Genomic DNA, 12327 nt, shown 5'->3' on the forward strand with positions numbered 1-12327 from the left:
GTACATGAGAAATCTTTTTGCCCTGGCCAATTTTGATACTGTATCCTTGGATCTAATATTTGCGAATTGCACTATGACGAGACGTGGTGTAGGTCTGTTGTCATTGACCTTGGGAGGCGTCCTCTCTGCCTCTTATACATGAATGCTTGTTTCCTTTGCCAGATTAGGGAATTTTTCAGCTACAATGTGTTCAAATATCTCTTCTAAACCTCTCTCTTTCTCCACCCCCTCGGGGATGCCAATGATTCTGACATTGTAATGTTTCATTGAGTCAGTAATCTCCTGTAATCTACGTTCTTGAGATTGGATTTTTTTGAGCCAAGTTTCTGTTTTAGCTTTCTCTTCTACCATCCCATCCTCCAATTCACTAATTCATTCTTCTGCCTCATTTACCCTGGCCGTCAGAGCATCTAGTTTTGACTGCATTTGATTCACAGCATTTTTAATTTCTGCCAAATTCGCTCCCATTTCTGCCCTTAGAGATTCTATATTCTCGTTAATATTTTTGTTAATACTTTTTTCAAGTCTACACATCATCTTGTCCATTGTTACTCTGAACTCCATTTCTGATAATTTTGTTATGTCCATATCCATTAGTTCTGTGGCAGAGGCCACAGCCTCATTATATTTTCTTTGCTGGGAGGGATTTTTCCTCGTCAACATTCTGATGAGATGAGGAGAGGTTGTGGGGTTGCCCAGAGCCCAAATTCTTGACCAGGACCCAGGCAGTGTGCACTTGTTTTATAGGGACCTTAGGAATGTGGGCTTCTCGATTTTTCAGCCTGCCTTCTGGGTGAGGGTCCTGCCGCACTGATATTCAAGCAACCCTGTTTGGGTAGAGTCGCCCTGTCCCGTGAGGGGGGATGGTGATGGGCACAATGTGAGCTGGTATTTCTGGGCTTTTGTTCTCTGGTGGCTTTCCCTGGCGGTTTTCTGTGACTCTTCTGAGAGTCAGAACAGCAGCGGCCATATCCTAGCCTCTGTCTCAGAAGAGAAAGATCGCAGTCTGCTCTCCACTGAGCTCTCATGGCCTCTTTTACTGTTTCTGTCGGTGCTGTCAAAAACCCTGCAGTGTCCTGGGTTGTGCGCCCCACAGCCGGTGCCCCCCCACTTCCAGGGCTGGCATGTCTCTGTCCTTTGTGCTTCTAACACTGCCAGCCACCCCCAGTTCCCACGCGCGCTCCCGAGCTCTCTGTTTCAGTGTGGTTCGCGCGCTCTGGAGTGCCGGTTTTCAGTCTGATCACACGCACACTCCCAAGCTCCCATTATCAGTCCAGTTCCACTGAGCCCTCCAGAGCTCTGGTTTTCAGTCAGGTCGCACGCGCATGCTCCCAAGCTCTCGGTTTCAGTCTAGTTCGAATGTGCGCTCCGGAGCTCCGGTTTTAAGTTTGGATGCATGCACGCTCCCAAGGTCCCGGTTTTAGTTCGGTTCCAGTGAGCACTCCAGGGCTCTGTTTTTTCGATCTGGTCACGTGAATTCCCGGGCTCACAGTCTCAGTCTGCTTTCTCACGGGTGCCAGTCCTTGAGTCTGGCCTACTCCCTAGTGCAAGTAGCTACTGCTTCCTGGTGCCAGAGTGCATCGGCTCCCTCCCCCTTCCGCTTATCTTCTGATATCTGTGCGTGGATTCATAGCTCCCCACTTTGTACCTCAATACTCAGCTCTGGAGATGTTCATTTGTAGGGATTCATATGTATCTTCTTGCATCTCAGGCTGATTCCATGGGTTTTCAGGATGGTCTGGTACATATCCAACTTGACTCAGGGGACCAGGTGAAAAAGGGGACCCCTACTCCTCTCCCATCTTTTTTCTTCCTACATCAAAGTTTTAAAACAACAACAAAATAAAAAACACAACAACCCAAGAGCAGCAGCAGCAAAACTCATTGCGGGCTAGCTCTGGCCTGTGAACCACTATTTCACAGTTTCATTTGAGAGGAACCTCCTGGGACAAGTCTGGAAGCCAGGGCAGGGGCTGAGATAGTTGGGAGCCCAGGCAGGAGGAAGACGCTGTGCATGGCTGTGTGTTCCCAGGTGAATTCTATCAAACATTTAAAGAAGAAATCCTACCTATTCTTCCAATTAAAAAAAAATAGAAATGGAAGGAAAACTTCCAAACTCACTATAAGAGCCAACATTACCTTGCTCCCCAAACCAGAAAAAGGCCCCATCAAAAAGGAGAATTACAGACCTGATGAACATGGATGCATAAATTCTCACCAAGATACTAGCAAATAGGATCCAACAGTACATTCAAAGAATCATTTACCAGGACCAAGTGGGATTTATTCCTGGGCTGCAAGGAATATCTACAAATCAGTCAATGTGATACACCACATTAATATAAGAAAGGACAAGAATCATATGATTCTCTCAACTGATGCAGAAAATGCATCTGACAAAATACTGTATCTTTTCTTGATTAAAACTCTCCATAGGGTAGGGATAAAAAGAACATGGACGGCACTGGAGGAGATAATGCTAAGTGAAATAAGTCAAGCAGAGAAATACAATTATCATATGATTTCTCTCATCTATGGAACATAAGAACTAGGAAGATCGGTGGGGGAAGAAAGGGATAAAGAAAGGGGGGTAATCAGAAGGGGGAATGAAGCATGAGAGACTATGGACTCTGAGAAACAAACTGAGGGCTTCAGAGGGGAGGCGGGTGGGGGAATGGGATGGACTGGTGATGGGTAGTAAGGAGGGCACGTATTGCATGGTGCACTGGGTGTTATACACAACTAATGAAGCATCGAGCTTTACATCGGGAACCAGGGATGTACTGTATGGTGACTAACATAACATAATAAAAACAATTTAAAAAAAAGGAACAGACCTCAATATAATAAAAGCCAGACACAAAAAGCACACAGTGAAAATCGTTCTCAATGGGGAAAGACTGAGAGCTTTCCCCCTAAGGTCATGAACAAGACAGGGACAGAACACTCTCACCACTGTCGTTCAACATAATACTCAAATCAATCAGACAACAAAAACAAATAAAAAGCATCTAAATTGGCAAAGAAGTCAAACTTTCACTCTTCATAGATGACATGATACTCTATGTGGAAAACCCAAAAGACTTCACAAAAAAACTGATAGAACTGATTATAGGAATTCAGCAAAGTGGCAAAATATAAAATCATTGCACAAAAGTGCATTTCTATACACTAACAGGCAGAATAAAGGGGAAACGAAGGAACTGATCCCATTTACAATTTCACCAAAACCCTAAGATACCTCGGGAAGAACTAACTAAAGAGGTAAAGGATCTGTACTCTGAAAAGTATAGAACACTCATGAAAGAAATTGAGGAAGACACAAAGAGATGGAAAAATATTTTGTGCTCATTGATTGGAAGAACAAATATTGTTAAAATGTTTATGCTACCCAGAGAAATCTATCCATTCAATGCAAACCCTATCAAAATACCATCAACATTTTTCACAGTATTGGAGGAAATCATCTTAAAATTTGTATTGAACCAGAAAAGACCCCGAATAGCCAGAGGAATATTGAAAAAGGAAACCAAAGCTGGGGGCATCACCATGCCTGACTTCAAACTATATTACAAAGCCGTGATCACCAAGACAGCATTGTACTGGCACAAAAACAGACCTATAGATCAATAGAACAGAATAGAGAACCCAGAAATGGACCCTCAACCCTCTATGCTCAACTAATCTTTGACAAAGCAGGAAAGAATACCCAATGGAAAAAAGACAGTCTCTTCAACAAATGGTCCTGGGAACACTGGACAGCCACACGCAGAAGAATGGAACTGGATCGTTTTCTTATGCCATGCACAAATATAAACTCAAAATGGATGAAAGACCTCAATGTGAGACAGGAATCCATCAAAATCCTAGAGGAGAATATAGGCAATAACCTCTTCGACATTGGCCACAGCAACTTCTTTTGAGACACATCTCTAAAGGCAAGGGAAACAAAAGCAAAAATGAACTACTGGGACTTCATCAAGATAAGAAAATTTCTGCACAGCAAAGGAAACAGTCAACAAAACTAAGAGGCAACCCATGACATGGGAGAAAATATTTGCAAACGACATTACAGATAAAGGCTGGTATCCAAGATCTAGAAAGAACTTCTCAAACTCAACACCCCAAAAACAAATAATCCAGTCAAAAAATGGACAAAAGAAATGAACATACACTTCTCCAAAGAAGACATGAAATGGCTAACAGACACATGAAAAAATGTTCAATATCACTAGCCATCAGGGAAATACAAATCAAAACCACAATGAGATACCACCTTACACCAGTTAGAATGGCAAAAATTAACAAGACAGGAAACAACAAATGTCGGTGAGGATGTGGAGAAAGGGGAATCCTCTTCCACTGCTGGTGGGAATGCAAGCTGGTACAGCCACTCAGGAAAACAGCATGGAGTTTCCTGAAGATGATAAAAATAGAGCTACCCCATGTCCCAGCAATTGCACTGCTGGTTATTTGCCCCCAAAGATACAGATGTAGTGAAAAGAAGGGACACATGCACCCCAATGTTTATAGCAGCAATGTCCACAATAGCCAGACTGTGGAAGGAGATGAGGTGCCCTTCAACAGATGAATGGATAAAGAAGATGTGATCCATTTATACAATGGAATATTACTCAGCCTTCAGAAAGGATGAATACCCACTATTTGCATTGACATGGATGGACCTGGAGGGGATTATGCTGAGTGAAATAAGTCAAACAGAGAAAGACAATTATCATATGGTTTCAGTCATATGCGGAACATATGGTATTCCATGGAGGAATATAGGGGAAGTGAGGGAAAACTGAACGGGGAGAAATCAGAGAGGGAGATGAACCATGAGAGACTATGGACTCTGGGAAACAATCTGAGAGTTTCAGAAGGGTGGGGGGTGGGGGGACGGGGTAGCTGGGTGATGGGTATTAAGGGAGGCACATGTTGTGATAACACTGGGTGTTATATGCAACTAATGAATCACTGAACACTACATAAATAACTAATGGTGTACTATACAGTGGCTAACTGAACATAATAAAAAAAAAGATAATAAAATAAAATAAATTTAAAAACCTTCATCCTGGGGTACCTGGGTGGCTCAGTCAGTTAAGTGTCTGCCTTCAGCTCAGGCCATGATCCCAGTGTTCTGGGATCAAGCCCCACATCTGGCTCCCTGCTCAGTGAGGAGTCTGCTTCTCCCTCTGCCTGCTGCTCCCCATGCTTGTGCTCTCTCTCTCAAATAAATTTTTTAAAAAATCTTCAAAAAAACCCTTCATCCAGTTTTTTTCTCTAGCTGCCCCTGTGTAGTTGTTGATTTTTAAAAATATGTTTATAGCCATTTACTAAATGCAAGCCACTGTACCAAAGAAAAATAAAAGAATATTCCCTGATCCCAAATAGTTTATGGTCTAATATAAAAGAAAGTGATATATGCAAACAATTACAAACAGGGTGGTCCTCGCTATAAAGTACATATGCTTAAAGTTCAGGGCAAGTATATGAGAGGCCCCTACAAATCTTCCAGCATCAATCAGTGAAGGCTTTACAGAGTAGGAAAAGCAGAGATATTAAAGCGTTAAGTGGGAGTTTGCCTCACTAATAAATTAAGAGAGAGAAAAAGAGACCAGGAACTGCATGTGCAACCCATGGAGGCTAAGATGTTTGGGGAGCTGGTTATACTTTAGTATTATTGGCATCTAAATTATGAAAAATGCATGGTATGGTGAGACGTGTAATGAGAGATGAGGCTGAACAGTTAGTCACTGAAGAGTTATCCAAATACAAGTGGCAGCTGAATCCTTGAGTTTTATACAGCAATAAGAACCTTGCGTAAACTCATTGGGTTTCCATCACTCAAACACTTCCCTTACCAGCGGTAGTTATGATTTCCATAAGTACACTGGATGTCTTCCCAGGATACCTGGAAGTACATAAATAGATGAAGTGAAGCAACCAGCCGACATATGTTAAGCACCTGGAGAGTACAGGGTGCTTCAATTTACCCTCCCTCACTCAACCAGACAACCCCCCCCCCAGTACCTCTCAAGACCTGGATCATCTGGTGATAGGATGCCATGTTTATGAAGCCTCTTTTAGTACCCTGCTCCCTCTCTTTAAACTTGATTGTGCTTGGTTCTAACTTACATATATCTAACTCTTCTTGCTTCCCATAAATCTCCCACAGAGCATGAAGACACCAAAAAACCTAGACACTGAGCTAAGGGAACTCTCACAGGGTTATACACCAGATGGGGACTTCATGCAGAAAAGGACTTTAAGCAGAATCAGAACTATAAATAAAACAAACCAATGGTTGCCAGAGGGGAGGGGGGGATGGGCACAATGGGTGAAGGGGAGTGGAAGATACAGGCTTCCAGTTATGGAATGAATAAATCACATGAATAAAAGGCACAGCATAGGGCACCTGTGTTGCTCAGTCAGTTAAGCATTGGACTCTTGATTTCAGCTCAGGTCATGATCTCAGGGTCATGAGTTCAAGCCTCACATACGGGCTCTATGTGGAGTGTGCTTGGGATTCTTTCCCTATGCACCCCCCACTTGCTCTCTCTCTATCTCTTTTCTTAAAAAAAAAAAAGGCACAGCATAAGGAATATATTCAGTGATACTGTGATAGCTTTGTACAGTGACAGATGGTAGCTACACTTGCAGTGAGCACAGCATAATGCATGAACTTGTTGAGTCACTATATACACCTGGAACTAATGTAACATTGTGTCAACTGTACTTGAATTTAAAAAAGCTTTTTATAAAGAAAAGGACTGTTTAAAGGCCCCCCACACAGAGAGAACCGGCTGACAATGTGTCCTGACCTTGGGGACCCATCTAGTCCTGGGCTCTAGAATTTATTAGAGGTGGCTAATCCAGGACAAGAGGAAATTTTGGACAATGTTCTCACCCAAGAAACATTGGAATCGTTGAAGCAGAACCATTTTCCATCCACAGAATTCTGGATATAGGCACAGTAATGACCAAAGTCAGCTGCTCCCACGTGGGCAACCACAGCAAAGAGCTCGTACTGTCTTCCAAGCTGGAAGAACATAAGGCACAAAATTATTATCCCTCCTTTTCTAACCATAGTCTAGAATAAAGAAACATTATTTCATCAAATATTTATTTGGTGCCTACTCTGTGCCAGGCACTGTTCTTCAAGGGGGCTAGAAAATAGTCCTTGAACTCAAGAATCTCACAATTAATTAAGCCACAATTATAATGCCATGCCCCCCAAAAGGGGAAGGAATAATCATCTGAGAAAAGCTCCCCAGAGAAGACATGCTTGAATTGATCTTGAAGGATGAATAAGACTAGCAGACAAGTTCTAGGTAAGGGGTATACTCGAATGGACCCCAAAATTGTAAAGGCTTGGCAGCATAGCAGAACAGAGCAAGCTGAGGAAATGGGAGTCAGGGAGGGTGCTGGGAAGTCACAAGATGTGTGACTACAAAGGTCAAGTCAAGAATTAGAAATAGGTGTGCCTGGGTGGCTCAGTCGATTAAGTGTCTGCCTTTGGCTCAGGTCATGATCCCGGGATCCTGGGATCAAGCCCCATGTCAGGCTCCCTGTGCCTGCTTCTCCCTCTGCCCCTCCCCCTGCTCGTGCTTTCTCTCTCTCTCTCAAGAAAATAAATAAAATCTTTTTTAAAAAAGAATTATAGCTTCATTTTTATTATAGTTTCAAGTTTTTATTTAAATTCAAGTTATTTACACTGAAGGATATGGAGAAAGAACAGTAAATAAAGCCTAAACCAAGCAGGAGAAGAGAAATAATAAAGATTAGAGAAGAAATCAATGAAATAGAAACCAGAAGAACAGTTGAACAGATCAGTGAAACTAGAAGCTGGTTCTATGAAAGAATTAATAAGATTGATAAACCTCTGGCCAGACTTATCCAAAAGAAAGGAGAAAGGACCCAAAGTAATAAAATCATGAATAAAAGGGGAGAAATCACACCCAACACTAAGGAAATAGAGACAATTATTAGAACTTATTACCAGCAGCTATATGCCAACAAACTAGGCATCTGGAAGAAATGGATGCATTTCTGGAAACTTATAAACTACCAAGACTGAAACAAGAAGAAACAGTCAATCTGAACAGACGAATAGCCAGCAAGGAAATTGAAACAATAATCAAAAACCTCCCAAAAAACAAGAGTCCAGGGCCAGATGGTTTCCCAGGGGAATTCTACCAAACATTTAAAGAAGAAATCATACCTATTATGCTGCTCCAAAAATAAAAATGGAAGGAAAACGTCAAAACTTGTTCTACGAGGCCAGCGTTATCCTGATCCCCAAACCAAAGACCCCATCAAAAAGGAGAATTAGAATGGCAAAAACTGACAAGGCAAGAAACAACAATTGTTGGAGAGGATGTGGAGAAAGGGGATCCCTCCTACATTGTTGGTGGGAATGCAAGTTGGTACAGCCACTCTGGAAAACAGTGTGGAGGTCCCTTAAAAAGTGAAAAATTGAGCTACCCTGTGATCCAGCAATTGCACTACTGGGTATTTACCCCAAAGATACAGACGTAGTGAAGACAAGGGCCATATGCACCCCAATGTTCATAGCAGCATTGTCCACAATAGCTGAATTGTGGAAGGAGCTGAGATGCCCTTCAACAGATGACTGGATTAAGAAGATGTGGTCCATATATACAATGGAATATTACTCAGCTATCAGAAAGAATGATTTCTCAACATTTGCTGCAACATGGATGGCACTGGAGGAGAAAATGCTAAGTGAAATAAGTCAAGCAGAGAAAGACAATTATCATATGGTTTCTCTCATCTATGGAACATAAGAACTAGGAAGATTGGTAGGAGAAGAAAGGGATAAAGAAAGGGGGGGTAATCAGAAGGGGGAATGAAGCATGGGAGACTATGGACTATGAGAAACAAACTGAGGGCTTTAGAGGAGAGGGCGGTGGGGGAATGGGATAGACTGGTGATGGGTAGTAAGGAGGGCATGTATTGCATGGTGCACTGGGTGTTATACGCAACTGATGAATCATCGAGCCTTACATCGGAAACCGGGGATGTACTGTATGGTGACTAACATAATAAAAAAATTATTATAAAAAAAGGAGAATTACAGACCAATATTCCTGATGAAGACGGATGCCAAAACACTCACAAAGATCTTAGCCAATAGGATCCAACAGTACATTAAAAGGATTATTCACCGCGACCAGGTGGGGTTTATTCCTGGGATGCAAGGGTGGTTCAACATTCACAAATCAATCAACATGATCGATCAAATTAATGAAAGAGGAGACAAGAACCATATGATCCTCTCAGTTGATGCAGAAAAAGTATTTCACAAACTACAGCATCCTTTACTTATTAAAACTCTTCAAAGTATAGGGATGGAGGAAACATACCTCAACATCATAAAAGCCATCTATGAAAAGCCCACTGCACATATCATTCTCAATGGGAAAAAACTGAGACCTTTTCCCTTCAGGTCAGGAACACAACAAAGATGCCCACTGCCACCACTTGTTCAACATAGTACTAGAAGTCTTAGCCTCAGCAATCAGACCACAAAAAATAAATAAATAAATAAATAAATAAATAAATAAATAAAAGCATGCAAATGGGCAAAGAAGAAGTCAAACTCTCTCTCTCTTCACAGATGACTTGATATTTTACGTGGAAAACCCAAAAGACTCCACACCCAAATTAGTAGAACTCATACAGCATTTCAGCAATGTGGCAGCACACAAAATCAATGCACAGAAGTCATTGGCACTTCTATACATTAACAATGTGACTGAAGAAAGAGAAATTAAGGAACCAATTCCATTTACAATGGCACCAAAAACCATGAGATACCTTGGAATAAACCTAACCAAAGAGGGAAAGGATCTATACCCTAGAAACCACGGAAGACTTATGAAGGAAACTGAAGAAGACACAAAGAGATGGAAAAACATTCCGTGCTCATGGGTTGGAAGAATAAACATGGTGAAAATGTCTATGCTGCCCAGAGCAATCTATACATTCAATGCAATGCCTATCAGAATACCATCAACATTTTTCACAGTATTGGAGGAAATCATCTTAAAATTTGTATTGAACCAGAAAAGACCCCGAATAGCCAGAGGAATATTGAAAAAGGAAACCAAAGCTGGGGGCATCACCATGCCTGACTTCAAACTATATTACAAAGCCGTGATCACCAAGACAGCATTGTACTGGCACAAAAACAGACCTATAGATCAACAGAACAGAATAGAGAACCCAGAAATGGACCCTCAACCCTCTATGCTCAACTAATCTTTGACAAAGCAGGAAAGAATACCCAATGGAAAAAAGACAGTCTCTTCAACAAATGGTCCTGGGAACACTGGACAGCCACACGCAGAAGAATGGAACTGGATCGTTTTCTTATGCCATGCACAAATATAAACTCAAAATGGATGAAAGACCTCAATGTGAGACAGGAATCCATCAAAATCCTAGAGGAGAATATAGGCAATAACCTCTTCGACATTGGCCACAGCAACTTCTTTTGAGATACATCTCTAAAGGCAAGGGAAACAAAAGCAAAAATGAACTACTGGGACTTCATCAAGATAAGAAAACTTCTGCACAGCAAAGGAAACAGTCAACAAAACTAAGAGGCAACCCATGACATGGGAGAAAATATTTGCAAACGACATTACAGATAAAGGCTGGTATCCAAGATCTAGAAAGAACTTCTCAAACTCAACACCCCAAAAACAAATAATCCAGTCAAAAAATGGACAAAAGAAATGAACATACACTTCTCCAAGAAGACATAAAACGGCTAACAGACACATGAAAAAATGTTCAACATCACTAGCAATCAGGGAAATACAAATCAAAACCACAATGAGATACCACCTTACACCAGTTAGAATGGCAAAAATTAACAAGACAGGAAACAACAAATGTCGGTGAGGATGTGGAGAAAGGGGAATCCTCTTCCACTGCTGGTGGGAATGCAAGCTGGTACAGCCACTCAGGAAAACAGTATGGAGTTTCCTGAAGATGATAAAAATAGAGCTACCCCATGTCCCAGCAATCGCACTGCTGCGTATTTACCCCCAAAGATACAGATGTAGTGAAAAGAAGGGACACATGCACCCCAATGTTCATAGCAGCAATGTCCACAATAGCCAAACTGTGGAAGGATCTGAGATGCCCTTTATGCAATGAATCCATAAAGAAGATGTGGGCCATCAGAAAGGATGAATACTGACCATTTGCATTGCCATGGATGAAACTGGAGAGGACTATGCCAAGTGAAATAAGTCAAGCAGAGAAAGAGAATTATCATATTGTTTCACTTATACGTGGAACATAAGGAATAGTGCAGAGGACCACAGGGGAAGTGAGGGAAAACTGAAGGAGAAGAAATCAGAGAGGGAGATGAACCATGAGTCACTCTGGACTCCAGGAACCAAACTGAAGGTTAAAGAAGGTAGGGGGGTAGGTGATGCGGTAACTGGATAATGGATGTTGTGATGAGCACCGGATGTTATATGCAACTAAGGATCGGTGAATACTACATCAAAAACTAATGATGTACTGTATGTTAGCTAATTGAACATAATAAAAATTATAAAATTAAATAAAAAATAAATTTATTTTAGGGGAACCAGAAAGAGAGAGCTTGGAGGCACAGGCGGTCCGAGCTCCTCGGGGTGCATTCTGAGGAGCGAAGTGAGTGGTAGCTCAAGGAGAAGGAATTTGACTATGGCCAGGTTCCTGGATTAAAACAAACTAGAAAATGTGGGATAAAGGAAAATAAGAGAGAGACAGCCAGAGAGAGAGGGAACACAAGCAGGGCGAGTGGGAGAGGAAGAAGCAGGCTTCCCAGCAGAGCAGGGCCTGCTGTATAAAAAAAGGGCGCACAGCCTGGGTCCCAGTCAATAATTTGGGCTCTGGACAACCCCGCAACCTCTCCTCATCAGAATGACGAGAAGGATAAGTTCCCCCCCCCCCCACCAAAGAAAAGACAATGAGTCTGTGGCCTCTGCCACAGAACTGATGGATATGGATATAACCAAATTATCAGAAATGGAGTTCAGAGTAACAATGGTCAAGATGATGAGTAGACTTGAAAAAAGTACTAACGAAAATGTTAATGAGAATATAGAATCTCTGAGTGCAGAAATGAGAGCGAATCTGGCAGAAATTAAAAATTCTATGAGCCAAATGCAGTCAAAACTAGAGGCTGTGAGGGCCACAGTCAATGAGGCAGAAGAACGTATCAGCAAATTGGAGGACGGGTTAGTAGAAGAGAAAGCTAAAATAGAATCTGGACTCAAAAAAATCCACACTCAG

General features: G+C 41.8%; 1 protein-coding gene across 5 annotated transcripts in view; it reads right to left on the reverse strand.

Moving 5' to 3' along the window:
• Positions 1 to 12327, reverse strand: part of USP18 (ubiquitin specific peptidase 18) — a 62823-nt gene that overhangs the window by 11647 nt on the left and 38849 nt on the right. For 4 of the 5 annotated variants that reach the window (XM_057318781.1, XM_048216569.2, XM_057318780.1 and 1 more), the window contains 2 exons: positions 6914 to 7045; positions 5868 to 5917 (listed from right to left, as the gene is read on the reverse strand). In XM_057318781.1, coding sequence (XP_057174764.1) covers positions 5868 to 5917; positions 6914 to 7045 — 182 coding nt within the window. Of the gene's footprint in view, positions 1 to 5863; positions 5918 to 6913; positions 7046 to 12327 lie in introns of those variants that run through there. The other variant, XM_057318782.1, reaches the window with a different exon arrangement.

Source organism: Ursus arctos, unplaced genomic scaffold (genome assembly GCF_023065955.2).
Source record: "Ursus arctos isolate Adak ecotype North America unplaced genomic scaffold, UrsArc2.0 scaffold_26, whole genome shotgun sequence".
NCBI classification, from domain to species: Eukaryota; Metazoa; Chordata; class Mammalia; order Carnivora; family Ursidae; genus Ursus; species Ursus arctos.